At 42.6% G+C, this 23,252-nt stretch overlaps 1 protein-coding gene across 1 annotated transcript in view; it reads left to right on the top strand.

The window, feature by feature from the left end:
- The window catches only part of LOC308145454 (testican-2), a gene marked incomplete at both ends in the record, with an annotated part of 44,349 nt that extends 24,416 nt beyond the window's left edge, over positions 1-19,933 (top strand). Inside the window, 9 exons of the mRNA XM_080516906.1 lie at positions 385-430; positions 9,156-9,270; positions 13,164-13,272; positions 13,854-13,965; positions 14,635-14,754; positions 14,872-15,090; positions 17,103-17,165; positions 18,078-18,215; positions 19,785-19,933. Of these exons, the coding sequence (XP_080373032.1) occupies positions 385-430; positions 9,156-9,270; positions 13,164-13,272; positions 13,854-13,965; positions 14,635-14,754; positions 14,872-15,090; positions 17,103-17,165; positions 18,078-18,215; positions 19,785-19,933 (1,071 nt within the window). The remainder of the gene's footprint in view (positions 1-384; positions 431-9,155; positions 9,271-13,163; positions 13,273-13,853; positions 13,966-14,634; positions 14,755-14,871; positions 15,091-17,102; positions 17,166-18,077; positions 18,216-19,784) is intronic.
- Between the last annotated feature and the right edge of the window lie 3,319 nt (positions 19,934-23,252).

The following is a 23,252-nucleotide window of genomic DNA, read 5'->3' as shown; positions in this document are numbered from 1 at the left end:
TTGAATAAATGTCTTTGAGAAAGCAGATCAGCAAATACGGAAAAGGCGATGGTCGGTTATAGTCACTGAAATGAGTTGGAGTTCATTTAAACGTAGATGTAAGACAAATAAGAAAAGTCCTGACAGTTTTGTGTCTTCAGGTCATTTTTAGCTGATTCATCCTACAACCAGAATACATTTGAAGAGCTAAACTGATCCTCGGTTTAAAGTGTTATTCAGGACATGTAGCAATGTTTCCAATTCATTTTGCATTTCTTGTGTCTTCCCTGATTATTTGTACTCTGTGAATGTTAATGAGGGGCGAGAGCAGGAGCAAGTCTCCTCCATTGTGCTGCCGAGGCATGAATTATTAAGTCCATTAATGCAAATATATTTTCTTTCCAGGATGACTACATCAAAAACACGGACGACAACACTGGCTCTGATGAAAGTAAGTCATGAAATTACACCAATTACATGTGATTAGAAAAGATATTCCGTGAGCGTCTGAGGATGGTGGAGCTCTGCGTTTCTTTTTCCACTCTCAGCTCAAGCATTCAGTCAATAATTATAAATGGAAATGGTGTGCCAAGACTCCCAAGGTTCAGTGCTTTTGAATTTAAATAATCAAAAGCCGAGTGTTCGTCCTCATGCACCAGTTTCATGAGATGGTGCTGCATGCATTATCGAAACGCTGACTTCTTTTAACTGCTGCAGCTGCCTCGGGTCGTGCAGCTTGTGGCGAGCGCCGATCCGGGGTGTCAGAGCTTGTGGAGGGTGAGAACACAGTTGTGATTCAGGAAAGGAGAGACTGAGCCTTCAGTCTGATCCATTAGTTTGAGAAGCCTGCTGTAATTGCTTTTGTTGCTGAGGGCTCAACTCAGAACTCCCACCAGGCTCCATTTTCCTCCACGGGGTCTGTTCCTCGCTGAGCAAGAGAGAGAGAGAGAAGGAGAGAGAGAGAGAGAAGGAGAGAGGGGAAAAAAAAATCTAACTCTCTGAAAATCAGCTGTGGAGGTGGAATGGAGACGGCGCGGACATGGGAGTTCAGCTTAGTAATATTGCTGTTAAATGCTCTTTTAGTGTTCAAAACCAATGTAAAATGGAACACATAGGAGGTGCACACTGCAGACATTTCATAATGACACGTGTTTGACATTTTAAATGCCTCTGTTGTTTGAGTCATTAAAGTGTATGAGTGGTGCGATTACATTCAAGCGTTTGAAAAATACATCGGCCTCAGGGACAGGGGTCAATTACTGTGGTGTGGTGGAAGAAAAAAAAAAAAAACATGATGAAGCAGATACAGGTATTTTAGTTTTTTAAGGTTGTAGGTTGAATTGCAAGTGGACATCAAAGGTTGTTTTAACTGTGACTATAGACAGTAATACACAGACCAGCCATAACATTATAGCATATTGGACGTAGTGTTATGGCTGATCGGTGTGCGGGGCAAATTATTTTATCTATCAGTGTTATGAACTCTGATATTGAGGTGATCAAACATGCTGAAATGTCTCTATGATGAAGTCTTTGTGTTCATTTGTCAGTGTTAAGATGTTCCGCTTGAAGGTTTCTGGTTTAGTTCCAGTCGAGCTCTTCCTGTGTTTGTTTCTCTTCAGAGGAATCACGCTGATCGCACGACGCAGCTGTGGGCTAAGCCTCTGAAAGGTCGGGGTAATAAAAGTGCGCCATGCATCATTACACCGATCAGGCGATCCGCACGCTTTCTGTACATATTGTAGGCCATTAGTAGGTCCTCACTAGCGTGCTCTCGCTGGAAGGTGAGTGCGGGAGGTCAGGCACGAGGCCACGCCCACACTGCCTCAAAGGAAGAAGATGAGAGAAGAAGCGGTTTGAGATGTTATTCTCGTCATCTGCTCTTGCAACAGGGGGAATAACTAATGTGGTCTGAAAGAAAACGCCTCGCTTGCTGTTCGTGTGGGCGACGTTCATTTGAATATCATTGATTTCATCGCCGTCACCGCTCCCTTTGGGACTGATTCCGCAGACCTAATTGATCAGAGCGTTCCCCGGCACATACTCAACACGACGGCAGAGACTCCGGCAAGGTGTACCTGCGGGCCCCGGGTAGAACAAAAGACCTAACAGGAGACTTCAGACGCATCGCTTCCCTTTTTAAGTGAGCCGATTGAGACGTCAGCTCCACAGACTTTAGTCTGTGTTGTATCAAAACAATACACCATTGTTCTGATTCTAACCAGGCAGGGGGGCCGAGCTATCTGACCTTCAGTTCACTCACTTGTGCTCAAAATAAAAGACTCAGCTTGTGTTTTCAGAACATTTTGCTGATTGGAGGAACAAAAAAAAACAACCCTCTAAAGTGACAATGATTGCGCAGTCAATTGAAGGAATCACTGGAGTTATAAAAAGAAAATTGAGGTGAACTTGTGTTTTTTTTCCTTTAGCAAATAACTTTCCAGGTACTACATTAAGCTGAAGAATTGCAGATTGCTTTAGCTAATAAAACTGCTTTTTGAATCGAAGAGAATAAACTCGTCCTGAACGATGATCACAAATGCAAATGCAGTGAAAAGAGCTGCTATATTTTATTAAAAAAAATTTTATTGTACTTTTCTTAATCTTAAGGAGAGCTGCTTTTTCTTGGTAGCCTAGTAACAGACTCCCTGCAGATATTTGTTGTCCAGTGCCACTATGCTATCTTCTTAAATGTAAAATAAATGAAGAATGCGAGATTTTTGATTGATGATCCTGTCCCAGATGTGAGCACCAGCGGCGGCAGGAAAGCTGATCCTGAGTGAGGAAATAGATATGTTGTTTTTTTTTTATCACAGCTAAATAATCATCTCCGAGAGATTGGGTGCTTGCTCCGCGCCGTCGCATTGCTTTTGTTGACATGATTAAAGGAGGATTTAAAACCCATAATGGCCTTTACACATCCCAGACCTGCACTGAATTCTCAATGCATTGCAGTGTAAACACAACCAGGAGTGCAGCAGAGGTGGAAAACACACTTGATCTTTAATGCAAATTAAATCTCCCGTATTTGAATTTTATTTTTAGCATGTGGGAGGAGGATTGTATAGAAATGCTCCACGAGACACGTGTTGGAGAGAAAGCTGATGCTCGGGGGCAGATCTGAAGGTGCTGATGAATATTGCGGGAGCTGGTACGGTGCATTACTTCCTGAATCTAAGGTCCGTTTCCATGGAAACTTCCAGTTAAAAAAAACAAAAACGTGTTATATTGATTAAGTGAGATCATTAATGTCTTAGAAAATGAGTTCGGTGCCAAACAAGTAAAAGCTATCTGCAAGCTTGGTTGACACCAAAACAGACTTAATCTGTGAAAGTTGAAACACTACTATTTATGCGTATGTGGAATATAAATAGGCACCTAATATTCAAATTTTTTTAATTATTTGATGAAGTATAGCAGCTAAAAATGAGGATTTCTTGAATACATTTCAATGTTTTTTTTGCATGAACCTGTTGGAGGTGGTTTCATGGTTTTATCAGTCGCGTGCCCTATCAACTCTTTCAGTCAATAAAATAAAGCACAAATATGGTGTATGCATAATATTTGAAATGTGTAGGTCTTCAGATAGAATCGCAAATTACGGTTTCGCATCGAAGCTTTTCCTTGTGAATCGTTTACATTTTTCCTCATTACCACGAAATTCCTGCTGTGACATGGCATCCCACTGACCCACCAAAATATCTCCCGCTGCCGCTCTTCCCTGAAGCTCCCTCCAGTGGAAACCCGGCCCCGCACTTTGAGAAACACTCGAGTAATCCACCAACTTTCATAAGGTTTCCTTTACAAGCGGCGCTCCACCAGTTTTATACAACTCAAAAGTCATAATTCAGCAGCTGTGAGTGTGAATACCCAGACGAGAATTAGATATTCAGCGAAAATCAATCTGACTGTGATCTATGACTGAATGTCACAGATGCCGGCTCACATGCAGATTAAAAAGGTTTTATCCTGCAGAGGAATGTAAAACCTTGGTGGGTGTTTGCTTCTTTTTTTGGGGGGGGGGGGGGGGGGGGGGCGTTATTCGACTCTTCCTCACAATGAGCTGGTGCAGAGCACGGCTCACTGCACGGCCCGTCACTGTGGTTTTGTGTGTGTGAGCGTTGGTGCAGATAAAGGGACCACCCGGTGGCGCACAAATAATAAAATGCCATTCGTGAAAGCGGGAATAGTTTAAGGTATATTACACCGCTAAGGCAACTCACAGGGTTCAGGTCCCTGTTCCCATGAAAGTTTATGTTCCATAGCTGGAGCTGAATTAAGAGGACCTCATATCTTGATGGCGAGACCGCCAGGCACCAAATATATAGTGACAGTTTGAGTAAGATCAACCAAAACGATAAGTCTCACTCAGAGAAATCTCGTGTGACACATCAGTGCATGCATGCCAGAAATATATGAGATGACTTGATGTTATTTACAGGCGAGAAAAAGTCCAAATGATATGTTGCGTGGCATTTCAGGGCGAATTTCTCAGAGGTGTTATGTCTTCAATCAGAAGACAAGTGGAAGACAAAAGCACCACAGGCACTTCAGTCTCATATTCAGCTGCGGAGGTTAAGTCGTGAAAACCTGCTGGCCCTGAAAATGAAAGTGGTCTGGTCACAAAAGGTTTTTTTCATATGGGATAACTCAAGGTTTATACGCTCTTTAGTACTTCAAGAGTCTTATTATCAGTCTTGGAGCTTCTTTGCAGAAGGAATAATGATGCATTAGTTATTTTTAATCAAATTAGAGCAGTTAAGATGAGTGTTATTTAGCTTTTTTTTTTGAGAACTATTTACTAAATCTATTCAGATTAATGACATTAACAAGAAGTGACGAGAAGTCGCCAGTCTGTTCCTCTATTTCATGCAACCGAGTTTGTATTTCAAAACCACAAGTGAAACGTCTTTGTTTGATGTAACTTTCAGTTAGCGAACCCTCTGACAGCAAGGTTTCGAAATACCCAGCAGTTTCTAGACCTCGCTGCTCTATACGTTTCACTGCAATTTCATCAGTTAGTGTCCCCCCAAGCCACAAAGTTGAAGCAGAATTATTTTTTTTTTATATATATATCCTTGCTGTCCAGTAGTAGCTTGTATCTGGCAACACGGGCACATAGATTGTGTGAATAAATCTAAATTCTTGAGACTTCTGTCAGGCTTTGTTCACTAACAAAAACTGGAGAGTTAAATTCTCAATCAATTACATGTTCTGGAAAATCAGTGATTGCAAATGCAAAACATTCTCATTAAATTGTTTATAAACAGTCAAACAAGCCAAAAATAAAGTCTCCCATTATGTACATATGGAACTAATCTTGTGCCAACAGAAACTAAATTTTACTTCTTAAACTGGATTGAACATATTTTATTTCTTAAAGAGAAAATTCTTGGCCAACCAATAGATACTTTATTGACATTCACTATCTGAAGACTCCTTATAACTTCCACTATGTTAGATGTATGCCTCTTCTGTATGGATGGAAAATTCAGTTAACAAAATACTGTCCGATAATCATTGGTACCAGAATACTTTAAATATCTGCTGATGAAGTGATGATAGAGATAACGCTTCTCATGTACTATATAACAATCCAGTGTGTCCCATCAGGAGGATGTTGAGCTCTCCACCAACTGCAACCATGACCAACCTGAACATACAGTATCTGAGTTCAGTTCACAAAGGAGACGTGTTTACTCATTACATGAAGATTATTTATGGTTCACTGTTTCCAGGCACAGCCACTCGGTACAAAGCAGCAGCATTATAACTAGGCACTTAAACTCATCGTTAACTGGGTGCAGCTCTTCTTTATCTCTCATATCTACAGCAAGCCAGAATATGAGGAATAATAGCCGTTTTTCATGAAATAAAAGATAACAATCACTTTAATTATACATTTTCTTGAACATATATTCTTATTTTAGGTTTTGTATTTGGGTTTATTGCAACAGTGTTGACAAACGTCGCTGTCATGAATTCAGTAGAAATGTAATTGAGAGTAATAAGGTGATAAAATGTGCAATAACATTGGAAGTTAATAACAATAACTTCCAATGACGCTGAGCTGTCCTGGTCACACGTGTGTCTGAAATACATCTAAACCAAGACGAGGGCCATACAGTATGAGTTAAATACTGTTGTGTTGAGTATGAGACTGTGTTGAAACATTAGATGAAATGAAAAGGCATCGTTCAGGGAAACATGCTGTTTGCATGAGAGTGGCCTGCTTTGATTTGTATTTTGCAACAACAGATTCACTATTGCAGATAATGACAGTCGCTATGCTGGATGGTTATTGGAAGGAACTGTGCCCGGCTCATTACAGCCTCCACTGGACTCTATCTGCCTGTCCAGGCTATTCGCTTTCAATGTCAGCTAAGTGGCTAACTCTGTTTTCTTTACAAGTTGTTGCCTGCCTGAGCAACCTGTTTACTGGTGTGTGATGATGCAGATCATTCGGCCTGACTAATGTACTTAAACCTTTCAGTTACTCTAACTTTCCCTGTTCGTGGAGCTCACTGTCTGAGCTGAGGCAGAAATCCTCAGGAGGATGTGGCCTGATTCCTCACAGTGACTTTTCTTCTTCATGGAACATTTCAGTTTGGAAACAGTGAAGTGCTCCTAAAAAAAAGAGAGAGAGAGAAAGTTTTCCTGCATGTCGAAGACAGGCGAAGTTGTGCCAGAAGTCTCCATCTGTACTGCGTGTTGAAGTGAACATTAATTGTATAAACAAGTATACTTAGCACTTACATTTCAGATAATAAGAGAAAATGACTTCATATGGTATTTTTGTGATAACACGTGTCATGATTTGATGCTAAATCTGCATGCAGGTGGGAAAATTGTTGACCAGTAAATATTAGTGCTGCCATGTTACACAATACACACACCAGCTGCTTTACTTGATTCCGGACCTCAGAATTCTCATCCATCTTGACATTTATGAAGTCATTCACACGATTAACCAGTCGCTCATTTTCTCAACTCCACCATCAACTACCTATGGTGTCCCTCAAGGCTTAGTGCTCGGTCCCTTCCTTTTATTAAAAAAAAATCATCTATCATCTCCTTATCTTGTGCCTTTATCTGTCACTACAGCCTTAATTTTCCACTATGTTGGTGACATTCAACTGTACATCTCCATCAATACCATCTCCAATTCCACCCACAGTTCACTCATCTACTTCCTCGACTGATAACTCTAGATCCGTTTTACTTTCAACCTTGAAGACATCCCCACAAAACATGACTTTGGAGTCATCTTTGACACCAACTACATTTTGAACCTCACATCAACCAAAACAGCATTATTTCACCTGTGTAACTTTTCCTGTCTCACCTTCTTCCACGACCTCGTCACTTCCCACCTCAGCCACTGAAACATCCTCCTCCTCACTTCCCTCTTGAAAGAAACTTTAATAAACTCTGCTGCCCGATCCTTCTCCTCAAACCCTGACCACATTACCTCCGTCCTGCAGAACTTCTACCGGCTCTCCATCCCTTGCTGCATTTGGTATAAATTGCTTCTCCTCACCTTCAAATCCCCGCAGAACCTCGTCTCCGCCTATCTAATTGACCTCCTTCACCCAAAATCTCCTACTTGCAACCTCCGCTCATTTCACTTTGGGACTGCGATAATCTTAGCTCCTTGAAATCCCGACTGAAAAACCACATTTTGATATTGACTTTCGATGCTTGAAAGTTTGAGCTGTATTAAATCCACTCTGAAGATTATAGGAATATATTGTATAATAGAATACATATATGCAGATGCATTAAGATTGAATGACTTAAAGTGACATTGAATGCAATGTCAGTCACATTTTTCAAAAGTTTGACTGTCAGGCCAAAGTAATACATTTCAAACGCTACATGCAGATTTAGCTTTCTGGTGGCTTTATATGTAATCAACACAAACAGCACACGGGCTTTCAGACTCGAGCTCTTTTTGAATTTCTCTGCACCAGAGCGGAGCTTTCGTACTGTAAAATCACTGCGGTGATTATAGATTCCGCCTGAGTCGTGTTGTCATCCACCGGTTCCCGGGAAAAAAAACTCCCGCGTCTCTCCCTCGTACCTTCCTTCCCCCTGCAGCATCAAAGTATCACCTAGCCGTGGGATTTTGCAGGGATCTGGCAGGCGTCCAGCTCCTCTGTTGACCGTGTTGACTACAGAAGCAGCTGCTCAAAGCTGACTCAGGATTTCACAGCTTAAATTTCTCTCACCCGCCGCCACTCACTCTTGAAATTTATCTGAGCCGCCGAGTTTTTCCGAGGCCCCTCTCTCTCTCTCTCTCTCTCTCTCTCTCTCTCTCTCTCTCTCTCTCTCTCTCTCTCTCTCTCTCTCTCTCTCTCTAAATGGACTGAGACGGTGTGACATCCACTTTCGGACTGCATTGACCATTGGCCGGGGAAGGCGGAGGACACAGTGCTATTTCCATCTCAGTCTATCAGAGAAGTGCCTTGCCATTGAAGCGTTTGACTGAAGATACAGAGATGGGAGGGGGGGGGGGGGGGGGGGGGGGGGGGGGGGGAGGAGAGACAGCGAGCCGGGAGGAAGAGGAGAGGGGGGTAGAAAGGAAAGGGAACATGGGAGACGAAGATGGAGTGTGAGTTTCTGTGAGGCAAACTGCAGAGAGACAGTGATAAGTTGACATGGGGGAAGTGAGATGTGACAAGCGGAGAGAAAGAGACGCTCAATCAGGGCTGTCAGGCGTCTGCCTGCAGTCAGAGGCAGCCGCCGAAGACTGCAGGCAGTGGTATTGACGATGGGCCGCCTCAGCTAATGACAGCGAGGCGTCCATGTTTTCAGCAGCGCCGACTCTAAAATCAATGGACTCATTTGTGCACACTGGTGGAATATTTTCCAGAGCATATTTCATGATTCTTATCGCCCATTGCTATGTCTTGGGAGAGTGAAAGATAATTTCAAACCATGTAAATACACAGAACTTGATTATGCATTGAAAGTAACAGCTTTTTTCTTTTTCTCTCTCTCTCTCTGGTATTTGCTATCAATCTGTTGGAACACATGCTTGTTGTCAAAAGAAACAGAAAAACACAGCTGGGTGCTTTTGTATTTCTCCGCTGGTGGTGACAGAAGTACGAAGCCTCCTCCAAAGCATTTTGGCTTTGATTGACACTGCTGGATTGTTGTATTTGTTTTCTCAGCAATGGACACCACCAAGGACCCGTGCCAGAACGTGAAGTGCAGCCGCCATAAGGTGTGCGTGGCTCAGGGCTACCAGAGGGCCATGTGTGTCAATCGCAAGAAACTGGAGCACAGGTAGGAGGAGTTCAGATCAGGAAATCTTTGAATGGTGTCCCAGAATAGAAATTCGTGGGCAGTGTTGTGGGGCGGGTCTTCCTTTGACGGGCATCAGGAAGTGTCAAGGTGAACGAAGCAGATGGAAAATATCTGGAGGGCACTGGGAGGCCTTTTCCCAGTTTGATTTCTCCTTTTCGTTTGTGATAAGAAATTGTACTAAAATATAAAGGAATTAAATGTTTTAAAGTGAAATTAAAAAGTTAAAATAACCGTGTTGCTAAATTACACGTAAGTATAATAGTTCTAGAATATCTTCAGCAACTTCCCAGTTATTTTAATTTGAATCCATCTAACTATGGAGAGAAGAGGGTTTTTTTTTTTTTATTTGCCTATGGATCCCAACAACGGTTAACAATAACAATCCTGCATTCAACCAGAAGTTACTACTTGCCTTGAGACACAGCTTGTTTAGAGGATTAGATGGGGGATTGTGGTCCAAACGCCATGAGGTGAAGCGAATCTTCCTGCACAGACGAAGCAGACGTGTATTTGTTGAGCCTGAGCGCATTTATCGGAAAATGTCACTTTAAAGTGTCAACATTTGAATTTTCTAAAAGGTCAGCTAAGAGCTCATCACTCCCAAAACGACTTTTCCAGTTAAAGTAAAAATGTATTGTTTCCTTAATTCCATTGCATTCATCTTCAGAATTTGTGATTTTCATGTCAAACACCCGAATGTGGTTGCTGCTGAGGAGATGAAATGGATTTTGTACACGGCTTCACTTGCAATTAAAGAGGCTGCGCTCCTATCAGACATGGAAGTAAGAGAAATGACTTTAATGGGCAACACGTAATGTCAAGGGTGCGTACCTTATGATTAATTTAGTTTTGACTAATACATGACTTATGATGATCTAATGCATGATGTAACATGAACTCCCTCGACTGAGCATTAAATAGTAAAGAAGCTACTATCACTTAGTTTAATTACATGAAACGACACGGATCATCAGTTTGTGAATTCATACATATATGTAGTTAAGACACACTAAAACAAATTAACCAGAGGGATTTTATAATCCTCTCCAAAAGCAAAGTAGCGCCACATTTTTATGGTTTTGTCCATCATACAGAATAAAACCGACATAAGAGACTTTAATAAGCTTCGAATAATGTGCCAGTTATTATTATTTGTGTTAAAGCATCCAGATTAGGTGTTTATGCGTTGATGCATAACAAATAAAAGCTGAAAAACAATGTTTCTGGGTGAATACCAAGGGCAAATTATGGTGCAAGTGTCAGTGAAGCCGGGGCCAAAATGGCTGCATCGTTAAAGCAAATACACTCTTATTACAAAGAGAAAGAATATCTGATGTTATTGTTTCCCCTTTTTTGGTCATTTTGCTGAAAAGCTGTTTTGGTCAGGTGTATATTTTCCATCAGTACAATCTGCCTACTCAGGTATGCTGCTTATTCTGCAAATATATTTCCCCTGTAGATGAGGCACCATTCAAAATAACATTTATTTCAGAATAAGCTTGTTACAAGAAATAACATGATAAATATTTAGCTAAAGAGGAGAATTTTGTGGCGAAAACACATGATGTTGAAGTCAAAAGTCTGCCAAGTGGCCAACAAACAAATCTGAATAAACACAAACATGTACGTGAAGCCCAATATACACTATATAAGAAGTTTATTTAGTGGTTAACTTCGAGTTTGTTTCGTTCTACTTTGACACTGCAATGCAGACAAGCCACGTAAAATGACCATTTATCATATTGTGTGTCACTTGGCAACAGTTTGGTTGCATGTAAAACCATTTTAATTCTGCCTGACTAAACGTCTAATACGATCATAGAGCAGCTATGGATAAACAACGATATATGACGCTGCAGCAGCGGAAAAAGATCAAATAAATGTCAAAACCATGACAACTAAAGTAGAAAAAACTCAGAATATCTGGCTATTAATACACTTGACACTTTTGGTTTGTGTTTGGATTGCAAGTGCTTTCTTAACAAATACTCTTTAGTTTTCTGTAGTAACCCTCGGTGAAAAGCATTTATCTGCTCCCTCAGCCATCCAGTCCCACTCTGACCGAAAAACAAATGAGCAGGTTTGCGGGCTGAAAAGAATTAATGGAGTGAATTATTACTACCTGCAAAGTCTATCTGCGGTGACAGGCATTTATCTTTTTCAATAAAGTGCTTCATTTACAGAGTCACTCGGAGACGAGAGCGACTGTGTCGAATAATGGGTAATAAGCACAAACGCCGCCACACTAAACCATCCCAGCATCATTAAGTAGCCGGCTCAGAAGTCGCACGGCGACGCTCGACGCTTGTGCTCACTGAACATGGAGTCAGCCGGCGTGCGAGAGGAAAGCAACCGAGGGGAATTTCAAGAGTGCAACCAAATATTAACAGGCGCATTCTGACAATGCGGCAGTTTTAATCAAAGAAATGTCTGGTTTCGTTAGTCAGATTGTGGGCTGCGAGAGGGAATGAGAATAGGACGATAATGAGCACAGCTTGTCGGAGGAAAATGGGAACCTCTGTGTGTGACCTCGGTAGGATGGTAAATATTAAAGGGTCACTCCATCCAGATTCCAGAACATATTTTCTCCCTCTTAATTCGATGGTGTCCTGCCATGCAGACGGTTTCATTTATCCGGGATCACATTCGCCTCTGAGGTTTGCGGAAGGGAATTGAGCTGGCGACGCTCACAGCTTGCAGGTTTTACACTTTAAAAATGCAACAGCGAAACGTCTCTTCCAAACAGCATTTGGATGCATTATGAAGCAGCAGTAGTAAAAAGGAGCGAGAGCTAATGGTATCAAAGGAGAGAATATTTCGCAGAAGCAGATAAAAGCACCTCCGTGCGCCGGCAGTGCAAGTATTTTCTATCATTCTGGAAATATATCGAGTTTTATTCACCGCAATGCCGTGAAATTTTTTGCTTCAAATCAGATTTGCTCCCCTCTGCAGCAGTTGTGTGGTTTTTAAACAATATTTTACAACAGTAGTGGACAGTGGACCGCCATAAGGGTACATACATACTCCGCAAGAGCAGAGACATTTGTTCTGTCTCCCGGGGCCGCAAGATACAAATGACCAGCTTTTTTTCTCACAGCTTGCAGCTTTTTCCTCGACAAAATCAACTATTGAGCGAATGGTCAATGATACATTGTGGAAAAGCTTCAGGTAGGATTATGAACTTCATGGGGTTTGTCGGTAAATACCTCAAAAAATACTCTGAGCATGTGGTTGGGTTACCTTTTAGTATTTGTTGAAGGTATTCATGATGGGTTCCAACCACATTGTTGGTGGCCTGAGACTGACTGATCTATATATCCTACCTCGACTGTACATTGGGAGGAGATGTTGAGTCACTTTAGTGCCTGTCTGTCCTTGGCCTGTTTTCAGAGTTTTGGCTCTTTGACTCTTCTTTTTCTAATCGTGGTACTTGTCTAGGGTGCAATGAGTAAATCATATATACTGTACTTGCTTTCAACAGAAAGCACCCCACTGTCTACTTGCAGGACGCGTCAGTCGTTCTTCTGGTTGGCTCTTTGAGTGACTCTATACACCACCTTGTGGTGTAAATTCACATTGCGATATTAAAAAGTCTTGAGTAAGTTCGATAACTGGCCCAACTTTGCCATGTATATCCCCGGCACTTCACAAAATTGTCTTTCAGATTACTTTATGATCATCTTTTTGTTTATTTATAACCTGAGCTTGTAATGGTTTGCATTAAAGCAAAATATTACATAAAGTACCTTTAAATTCAAAACACTTGAATAGAATTTTATTATACATAGTGGGCTGCTGGCACACTGAATGAGTGAAAATATTGGACTACCCCAGTCACTTAACTTTATATTTCTTTCCTCTCTCCTGGTCAGAGTCAAACAGTCCGGGCAGGTGGAAACACGTGAGAACATCTGCAAGCCTTGTCCTGTGTCCGCCTCCTCGCCGGTCTGCGGCTCAGATGGACACAACTACGCGTCTGAGGTAAAAGAATATAATCCGTCTGAGGACTTTTGCTTACTGGCACGGTAAAAGTGCATTGGGGGGGAGGGGGGGGGGGGGGGGGGGGGTTGTCATTGTTTTAAATGATGAGGTGAGTCCAGTCAAGTGCTGTTTCCTGCTGCAGCGACATCCACGTTGGGCGCAGCGTGGCGGGACAGGTCATCACCGCTCGCCGGAGGACAAGTACAAAGGCCCGACGTGGCCACAGGATGATTAATGACTGACGCTGTTTTGAGCGGCATCGCGATAGACCATCCACTGCCAGAAATCCTTATTGATTTATGTATAGTTTTTAATTTTGACCTTGCATGAGAAGACGGTGGAAATGACAGCTCATTCTTGCTGCCTTTTTTTTTTTTTTTCTGAGTGCAGCGTCTCATCTGAATGAGCAATCTCTTTTCGCTGCGGTCACCTCCATAAATATTTAACTGCATCCGTGCGCTTGTCTCTCTCTCTCTCTCTCTCTCTCTCTCTCTCTCTCTCTCTCTCTCTCTCTCTCTCTCTCTCTCTCTCTCACTCTCTCTCTCTCTCTCTCTCTCTCTCTCCCCCTCCTCTCCTTGCAGTGTAAGTTGGAGCAGCAGGCCTGCCTCACGGGCATAGACCTCAGCATCATGTGCGCTGGATTCTGTCCCTGCGCCACGGCCTCCATCGCCGTCGCGAACACGGACGCCAAGCGTGGCAAGTGCCTCCTTCTCACCTCCTTCACAGCCACGCATCCTGATTTGCGAATTCCGCATCACGTTGGCCGCGTCATTCTCATCGCCTTCATGAGTCAAGCTCGCCAAAAAAAGAACGTTATGACGCTGTGGTTACCACAGGCAGCAGGCCGATCGCTCTGTACGACGGCGCTCCGCGGGAACGTTCTCACGGGAGCCAATCAGCCCAGTGCTCGCTCCACATTTGTGATCAATACTCACCAATTTCTGGGATTACTGTAAGCCAAATATCCCCCCGTGTGGTTCAACTGCTCTCTCAATCATGTGGTAATTAATTATTTAGAGTGTACGCTACCTGTCACTGCAGCCAAACACTATTGATTGTCCCGACTCTCGGGCTCATAAAAAATGTCAGCGGATCAAAAGGATGAAATGTTAGTTTAGTTTTTTTCTAAATGAAGCCTGGAACATGGGAGTAGTATGAAACTGGAAGGGTTTGTTTTTTTCTTTTCTTTCAGGGAGCTGATTGCCAAATATTTAGTTCTCTTTAACTAAGAGTACAGATCAACTACTTAAAAAAAGCAGTAAGGCAGTGTGAGTCTGTATTCAGCGAAAGAGAGTCAGATTGTGGAAGCCAGAGCTTTGAATTCTGGGATTCCTTTCTTTTTTTTTGCCTCCCCACCCCCAGAGAGCTGCACTGGCCAGGACCTGGCAGACCTGGGTGACCGCCTGAGGGACTGGTTCCAGCTCCTTCATGGAAACGCAAAGAAGAATAACTCTGGCAGGCCCGGCGCTGGCACCGCTTCAGGTTTGAAACTGAACAAAGCAGCTTTATTTCATGCAGCCTCTAAACTCACAAGTCAATTGCCCGTGGAAAGAAACATAGCAAAACAATGCTAAAGTAGCGTGCCGTCGTTACCGACAGTGCTGGAGAAGAGTCTGGTCGCCAGCTGCAAGGACTCCATCGGCTGGATGTTCTCGAAGTTGGACACCAACGGCGACCTGTATTTGGACCAGGCTGAGCTGGCCGCTATTAACCTGGACAAATACGAGATCTGCATCCGGCCCTTCTTCAACTCCTGCGACAGCTACATGGATGGGAAAGTCTCCACGGCGGAGTGGTGCCTCTGCTTCTGGAGAGAAAGTGAGTGAAGTTTGATTCCCACTTGTAGAAACTTGTGCTGAGTCCATTGACAGCAACATATTTGAAAATGTCAATAACAGCAGGGTTACATTAACATTTACGTCACCTGTTAACTGTCCGGTCATGCCAAAAAGGACTACAGTGAACACAGTAAGGATACTAAATACTGAACTATGGCCCATAGATTGGACTTCACTGAAACAATGACATTCAAAAAGTTTTCTAACGTTTCTTTTGTGTTTTTTTATTGACGTCTGCACAGAGTTTCACTCATTACATTCATGCTGCATGCTTTGCTTTTATGTTATTTAATGCAAATGTGTTCAAGCTCTACATACATCCCTCTCACGATAAGTAAAAAAAAAAGACCTGACAAAACACGTCCGTTTCTAATCCAAGCAATGTTGCCAACCTTCCCACACCTGAAGGTAAAATCACGCTATTCGCACCACGATTACAAGCAGCATGACAATGGAACCAGTCGGTTGCGTTACCAGCTACTTAGATGTGAGTCCAAATATGAGCCTGCAACTGTCACTTATGGTTGTTCCCTATATTCAGTGGGTTTTGTCTTCATCACATTTATGTTGCATTCGGTCGTCAAAACGTTTCTTCAAATGAACAAATATTTCATTTTAAATTCTACATTTTCAACCCCACTTAAAATTAGGATTTTACAAAAATACAAATAAAAAAAAACAAAATTTTCCTCAGAAACATCCCACTTCTGGTTTTTTGACAAATTGAATTCTGCATCCATCCATTCATGGACAATATTCCGTGTATAAATAACAGTTTTAGGGTTAGGGTTAAAAGCCTCAACTTACCATATTGATATTAAAGAACTTTCTTAATGCAACTGTAGACTACTTTTATTTATTTTTTTTACATTACAGGCTTTCTACAACACTTGTTTCTGTCCTTCACTAAAATGCAAGACACATTTGCAAATCCAATTTAGTTAGCTTTGTGAGAAAGAATCAATAAACTGCTTTAAGCAGCTGTCACAACAGATTTCTTTTTTATGTTTTCATTGGTTTGTTTTAACCGGTACACACTGACAAATGATGGCGATATCAGTTGTTGACACGTACTAGCACTGGCAGGTGTTTACACATTGTGCTTCAGGTGTTGGGAAAATAACAAATTACAAAAAAAAACAAGTTTGGGGTTTGTTTTGTTTGTGAACCAAAAGTTTAATTTGTTGCCTATATAAGAGTTACAAGCTCATATCCAGTTCTGCATTTGAGGATTTGAGGCTAAATGTCCCAAGAAATGAATCTATAAATGTTGTTTGTGCTCTGAAAGTCACCTGCAGCCTCTGTGTGTGCAGATGCCATCTTGTAAAAAAAAAAAAAAAAGAACATGATTGAGCACCTCTGATCAGCGCCTCTCATCTTTTCCTTGATCTCACATTTGAGCTGCACGCCCAACATCTGCACCGTTTGACATTTACTAACCAAACACTGGGTATTTGTGGGAATGACCCCATTTGCACACTGATTGTCTCATTGATCAAACATTTAACCTGTTTGCTGCAGATTGCGCTGCAGTCTAATCAATTTTTGTTTGCCGGAAGTTGATAATGCACTAAGCTTTAAAAGGGGAACATACTTTTACAAGAGAGTCGTGATATCAAACTGTGGTGTTCCTATAAAGAAGTGCCGCACAGCCGAAAGGGCAGAGGAATACTTCTGTGAGGACGCACGTACACCGGGTGAGGCGCATCGTCTTTGGGGGTCAATATGTAATGTCTTTCTCTTCATTGTCCCAATTTCTATCTGCTCCAATGGCTCACTTCATTTCCTTGTCACTCTGAGACTGCATCCATATGTTCTTTCACCTAAGCTCTCCCAAATCGATCGAGCTCAAGGGAGTGAAATATAAGACCTCTTAAACAGATCGATGCCGGCGAAAAGTGTAATTATAAAGAGCATTGATTGAGATAAAGTTTTGGGGGAGAGCAATTCCAGGTATTGTCAGTCATCACTTCTCTCTTCTGATGGCCGCAGAGCCGCCGTGCCTCGCCGAGCTGGAGAGGATCCAAGTGCAGGAGGCGGCCAAGAAGAGACCCGGTAAATACAATTCTTTCACGACGACGCCGTGACGTGCCGACATGTGTCAGTGTTTCAAACGCCGCTCTCACTCGGGGGTCTGGGAAACAACTCTATTCCCCTGCAATCATTTCAAAGCCATGTTATACCGTACAATTAGCCATGAACTGACCGGCCGGTGCCCTGCCGCTCGCCCCGGGTGAACTTATGTAACAAAGCGCCGGGAGCTGGAGGAGGCTCATTAAAGAGATCACAAGCACACGGCCAGGATGAGGCCCTAATCAGGCTGGGAAGGGGGGGGATTAGGGGGCAGCTCTGGCTTTGGGAAAAAGCAAAGCTAATACAGCCGTTTGGCTCAGCGAGTACACCCCCCCCCCCCCCCACCCACCCACCCCCCACACACACACACACACACACACACATGCTCTGAAGTTTCTGCCCGCCACGCTCCCTGTACCGCACAGCTGTTTTTTTCTTTCTGTCTCCAGCTCCAAACACACAGATCTACTCTTCCGTCCCTGAAGCCCACTCATCTTGCTGCTTGTGTTTTTTCTCTTGTTTCCTCAGTGGCAGGGTGGGGAGGGAGGGTGGAGGGAGGAGGGAGGAGGGAGGGGGGGGAGGTCGGGGCTAGTTAAGAGAACTGCGCTTCGAGTTTGACAAGAGTGTCCTGAGGGAGGCTGGAACAGTGCAGCTCTGTCAACAGAAGCTGTCACTACATTTTCACGTGGTTACGAGGAAACCCACCATTGCCAACGCACCGTATGAAATCACATCCACCTGCAGCATATGCTTATGAAGAACAAACACTCTGGTGGGGGGGGGGGTTCCTCTGTCTCCCCGTGCTGACTGGCGGTCTTATCACAGGCTAACTCATCTCAGACGTCGGTGTGAGGGAGCTGCATTCAAGATGGAGGCATGTGCCTGTCGTTACAGGGACGTACATCCCCAGCTGTGATGAGGATGGTTACTACAGGAAAGTGCAGTGCGACCAGAGCCGGGGGGAGTGCTGGTGCGTCGACCAGCACGGCGGAGAGATGATGGGCACCAGAATCCATGGCAACCCCGACTGCGGTAAGAGGAGCAATGTTTGGTCCAAACATATTACCCCACACTCTGCACAGTGTCGGCAAGTGTCAGAAATCACACCATTAGAGGTTTTTTGAAAACATAGAACCACCTGTTAGTGTAGTCATTTTTAGGCTTTAATTGCACAACATGGTTTGGCCCAAATGCGCGGCCCGCATAATGTTAAAATGCGGTTTATTGTCTCCGTGAAAGGGGAAAACAAAGGTAAAGTGAGGGCAGGGCGCTGTGTGAAACAAGCAGAGCTACACAGACGGAGCTTAAATACACTGAGACAACAGACAATGGTGGAGGGTAACCAGGGGGGGCTGATGGAGTTTACCCCAGATATCAGAAAACAACAGGAAGGTTTCCCAACATTTTTACACAATATAAAAGCCTTGGCCACTCACTAGTATAGAAAAGTATCTCAAGTAACTTGAGTGTATCGTTAGATTAGTCACAATCTGGAGGTGAATTCCATGTGATAAATGCTGAGGTCTGATTAAACATGGATCACGGGCGGCAGTTTGTCCACAGGTCGTAGTTTAGTCACCGCAGACACCGAACACCTGATCAATCTACCAAACAGTGGCTCCAACCTCATGGATCCAGGGTTTCCCTCAAGGGATTGATTGGTTTCATGTCCAGTGAACATGACAAAATGAGGTCAAGTCTTGTTTTATATGAACAAAAAACTCCAAATGACTTGTGAGTCTATTCCTGCCATCAGCTCAGTCACATACGACTGAATTCTGTCTCTGTCTTGGTATGATGGAGGGAAAAAAAAATAAATATATTTTTTATTTTTATTTTAATTTATTTATTTTAATTTATTTATTTATTTATCTATCTATCTATCTATCTATCTATCTATCTATCTATCTATCTATCTATCTATCTATCTATCTATCTATCTATCTATCTATCTATCTATCTATCTATCTATCTATCTATCTATCTATCTATCTATCTATCTATCTATCTATCTATCTATCACTGTTTAAAAGTCTGATCCAATAGACTTGTCTGTTGGAATGGTCTTCTGATTGGGCCATCAGGTCTCTCAGTCTTTTATCATTCAGTTTTATAAACTGATTCCGTCACATTTTATAGAGACACTGATTCGATCTCTGTGTTAAAAAGGTTTGTTGTACTCATTGTACGCCCTGTATTTATTAGTGATGGACTCCAGAGTTCATTCCAACAGTCTGCTCTATGTATATCATTCTGGCGACATATTAAAATCAATTACAACTTTGCTTGCATGGCAGTGAGGCAAACTGCTGTGAGGTGGTGTGTGTGTGTGTGTGTGTGTGTGTGTGTTGTTTTTTTTCTCCATTTTACGCAGTCTCATGAATAATTTGTGAACCTGCTCAAACCGCTGTGTGGATTAAAGGATCAGAAATACAGATACAATGCTTGCAATTATTCTTACTATCCAAGAAACCGACTTACCTTCAGACTGTTTGAACCACATTTCATGACGAACCGCCGTCTAGTTTACCATTTGATCGACGCAACTTGAACAAAATTGGCACAAAAACTAAAGAGGAGCCAATTTTCTTTTGATTCCAGATGAAGTAGCGGGATATTCTGGAGATTTTGGGAGCGGAGTGGGATGGGAGGACGAAGAGGAAAAAGAGGCCGAGGACGCTGGGGAGGAGGCCGAGGAGGAGGAGGAGGAGGAGGAGGGTGAGGCCGACGATGGAGGCTACATCTGGTAGGACGGTCCGACCGGCGCACCGAGAGCACGGCTGCCGGCCTGAAAGATCTCGAGGCACGGCTCTCTCCTGAAAAGATTCTGGGATGGGACCGGGGGGAGTTGTCCCGGCGGGAAGCGTCGGACCTGGGCAGGTCCAGTGATGAGCTGATGACCAGTTGTTTTTTTTTTTTTAATCTTTTTTCTTTGTTTGTTTGTTTTTGTTTGTCTTAGATATGTGTAATTGCTTCATTCTATTCTCTGTTTTTTGAGCGACAGAGCTTTTCACTTTGCCGTCCCGTCGCCCGGGACCCACCGACTACTGCGCCGTAGGTACAGTCCATCAGAATCCCTATCTCGTCTGACCGCCATCTATGCATATAGAGATTATGAGTAATTTTGTATCGTGTCAACAGTTGCTTGAGTATTAGAGCCGTCAGCCCACTGAAACAACAAGAGAGCTGAATTTAAACAAACAGTTCGACATTTTGGGAAATAGTTTTTACTGTAGACAATTAAATGAAAGTGATCAGTGCCACTTGAGTATTTAATATTGAGAGTTATGTCAGGAAACAGACTGGAATCAAGAAAATCAGCTACTTTTGTTTTCTCACTAATTATCGTGTTTATTAATGAAATAAACCTTTGTTGAATCTGGATTTTTGGAGGGGAAAAAAACAAAAAACTGTGTTAAAAGTGACACGTCACATTTTCAGGTGTCACATATGAGACGTGAAAATGGAAATTGTTGTTTTTACACGTTTTGTATGACTTAACAAGCATTTTGTGAAGCGTTAATGAGCTTCGGAGGTGTTGGCATCTGGGTTTTGTCATCTTTGATTCCTTTTCTCTTCCTGCCTGTAAATGCCTGATGAATGTTTCCCTAATAACAGCATATTAAATGATAATGAGAAGACAGCATGACAAAGGGCGCCACCGGGAGAAATAACCCTCCAGGGAATTACCATTGCCTACGTTGGCAGCCGTTGACGTCTCCATGGCTGCTTCCACTTGACTGTGGACTTTTCTGGTTTGGTTCTCACTCGTCTGAACCGGGTGGCACTTCCTGATTACAGCAGGTAGACACAGTTAGCACCCGTGTAGCATTTAGCAGCTCCTGAAGAGCCTTTTATTTCCCTCAGGACTGAGAGGCAATCAAATCAGAACTAATTGAGAGTAAATATTAGATTTTCATTTGCCTGGTAATAATGACTGGTAATGTTCTCTGGCTCCCTAACCTCTGGAGGTGTAAACAAGCTGTTGTTTGCTAACAGCTGTTATTGTTGTGTATACCACCTTTGTTTCCATGTGGAGCAAGTGGCCCCAAAAGCAGTTATCTTGACGCGATACTGATCTCCAGCTTGAGAGCACGCGAGCATATTTTCCAAAATGTCGACCTTTTGCTCTTAAAGGTTCAGCGCCGTGGTGTTAAGTGTTTGAAAAACCGTGTATATAAATCCAGTGTAAAAGCAACTTTAAAGGGTCTGAACGGTTTCAAGTCACAGCTCCGAGCCGGTTTGAAATTGTACATGAATTAAGTGGATTCCACGCCACTACATCACGGGACCTACGTTTTCCAGTCGGCTGTACTTTGACATGAAAACCTGTAGAATGTACTTTGACGAGCTAAACCGCACCCACAGTAGAAACCACTGGCCGTTGTCCTCTGCTTACTCTCGAATCATGATGAAGAATGTGCCACAACTCTGTTTTACTTTAAAGTTTGCAACTTGAAATACTGTATTTTGTGTTTATATAGAAAAAAAAAAAAAACAACAACTTGTGCATTACTTGAAGTTCTGTGTGTATACTTGAATTCACACTGTGGTATTTTTTTTTTTCTATGAGAATATTGTTGCCATGTTTTCATTCATGCTATTGATAGGCCGAGACATTTGTTTGTTTTTAGTATTGCATGTTAGTAAAATAAGAATGTACTTCTAGGCTGAGCACTTTACTAATAAAGGCACTGGGGCCCAACTTTAGCGTTGTCGTCAATCTTCTCCGGAAATTTCAAACGTGGAAATGATCAATGCAGTCTTAACTCACACGCTTACTCTCATTATTAGTATTAAGGTCAGTGCTTCTCACCGCTGATTTGAGTGAATGGTTTGTAATCAAGTTCTACAGACATCTTTTCAAGGCGAGAAGATACCACAACAAGCTTGGAGTTCTATTAAAGTGACCCAAAGAGACAAAAGTTAAGTTGAAGCAACAGGTGAAATATAAAAGAGTCAGACAGACGGGAATATCAGAGTGGAAGAAGAAACCGAGTATCAGACTCACAGTCACTTTAGATTCACCAATTGTCTTCAAATGTCTCTCTTTGGACTGAAACTGTGACCAAAGACGACACACAAGCCCCTCGAGCCGAATCCAGTGACACAACAACTCTTCTATGTTACATGATTTCATTTCTTTTGAATTACATTACAACCCAATGCAGGCACATCAAAAATTATTACTTTTATAATAATGCAAGACCATAAATGTAACGGGTGCGACAGTTCCAGGTTCTCTCTTGAGACCAGCTTCACTTTCAAAGGTAAAGTCAACAAAAGCCAATTATTGCCTATTGATCAGGGATCATTAGTCATATATTTTCATCTGAAATCAAATCAACCACAGCGTTGGTGTTTGTGGATTCAGAGTTAATTGTGTGAGTTTCACGCTCAGTGTGTGAGCGGCTACAGCTCTGCTTTACCTCGGTGTCAGAAAACATTATTGTTATTGTACGCGTTCTTCGGTGAAGTAGCTGTTATGCTATTTGAACCCCGTGGTGATACAAATAATTAAACAGAAACATTGATCAGAGGGAGGGAAGCAGCGAATGGCACTCTGTTCATTCCATATTCACGTTGCATACTCCTCTTCCTTATCCTCACCTGGTGAGTTAAAGATTATTCACACTGGGGCTTGTTTAACGGCTGTAATCACAACTCATTATGTGTAACTGCAAATACAGAGTAAAGTTTTCATTGATCCTGAAGTGGAAGTAAAACAGGGGGGGGGGCCTGGAGCTGTAGCAGAGTGTCCTTTAAGTCGCCTCTGTGACAGACAGATGGGGATATTTGCTGGGGTATTTTGGTGCTCAGCTGCCACCTCATGCTAAGAGAACAAATTACAGCAGTCGGCGACCAGATGGCAAAGCGCTGAGTGATCAATGTGAAAGGCAGCAGAGGTTATGTAAATGGTGGAATTGGAAATGGCTGGGTGTTAAGCTGTTTACTCTCAAACGATTAGCAATCACGCCTTAATAGAAGTCCTGAATGTTATACTTCATCACTGATTGGCTACATTCAGCAATCAGTCGGAACTAAAGAAAAATATTTTCTTTGTTTATT

The sequence above is a fragment of the Blennius ocellaris genome, assembly GCF_963422515.1.
Source record: "Blennius ocellaris genome assembly, chromosome: 21".
Classification (NCBI taxonomy): Eukaryota; Metazoa; Chordata; class Actinopteri; order Blenniiformes; family Blenniidae; genus Blennius; species Blennius ocellaris.
This window is presented reverse-complemented; position numbering and strand designations above follow the sequence as displayed.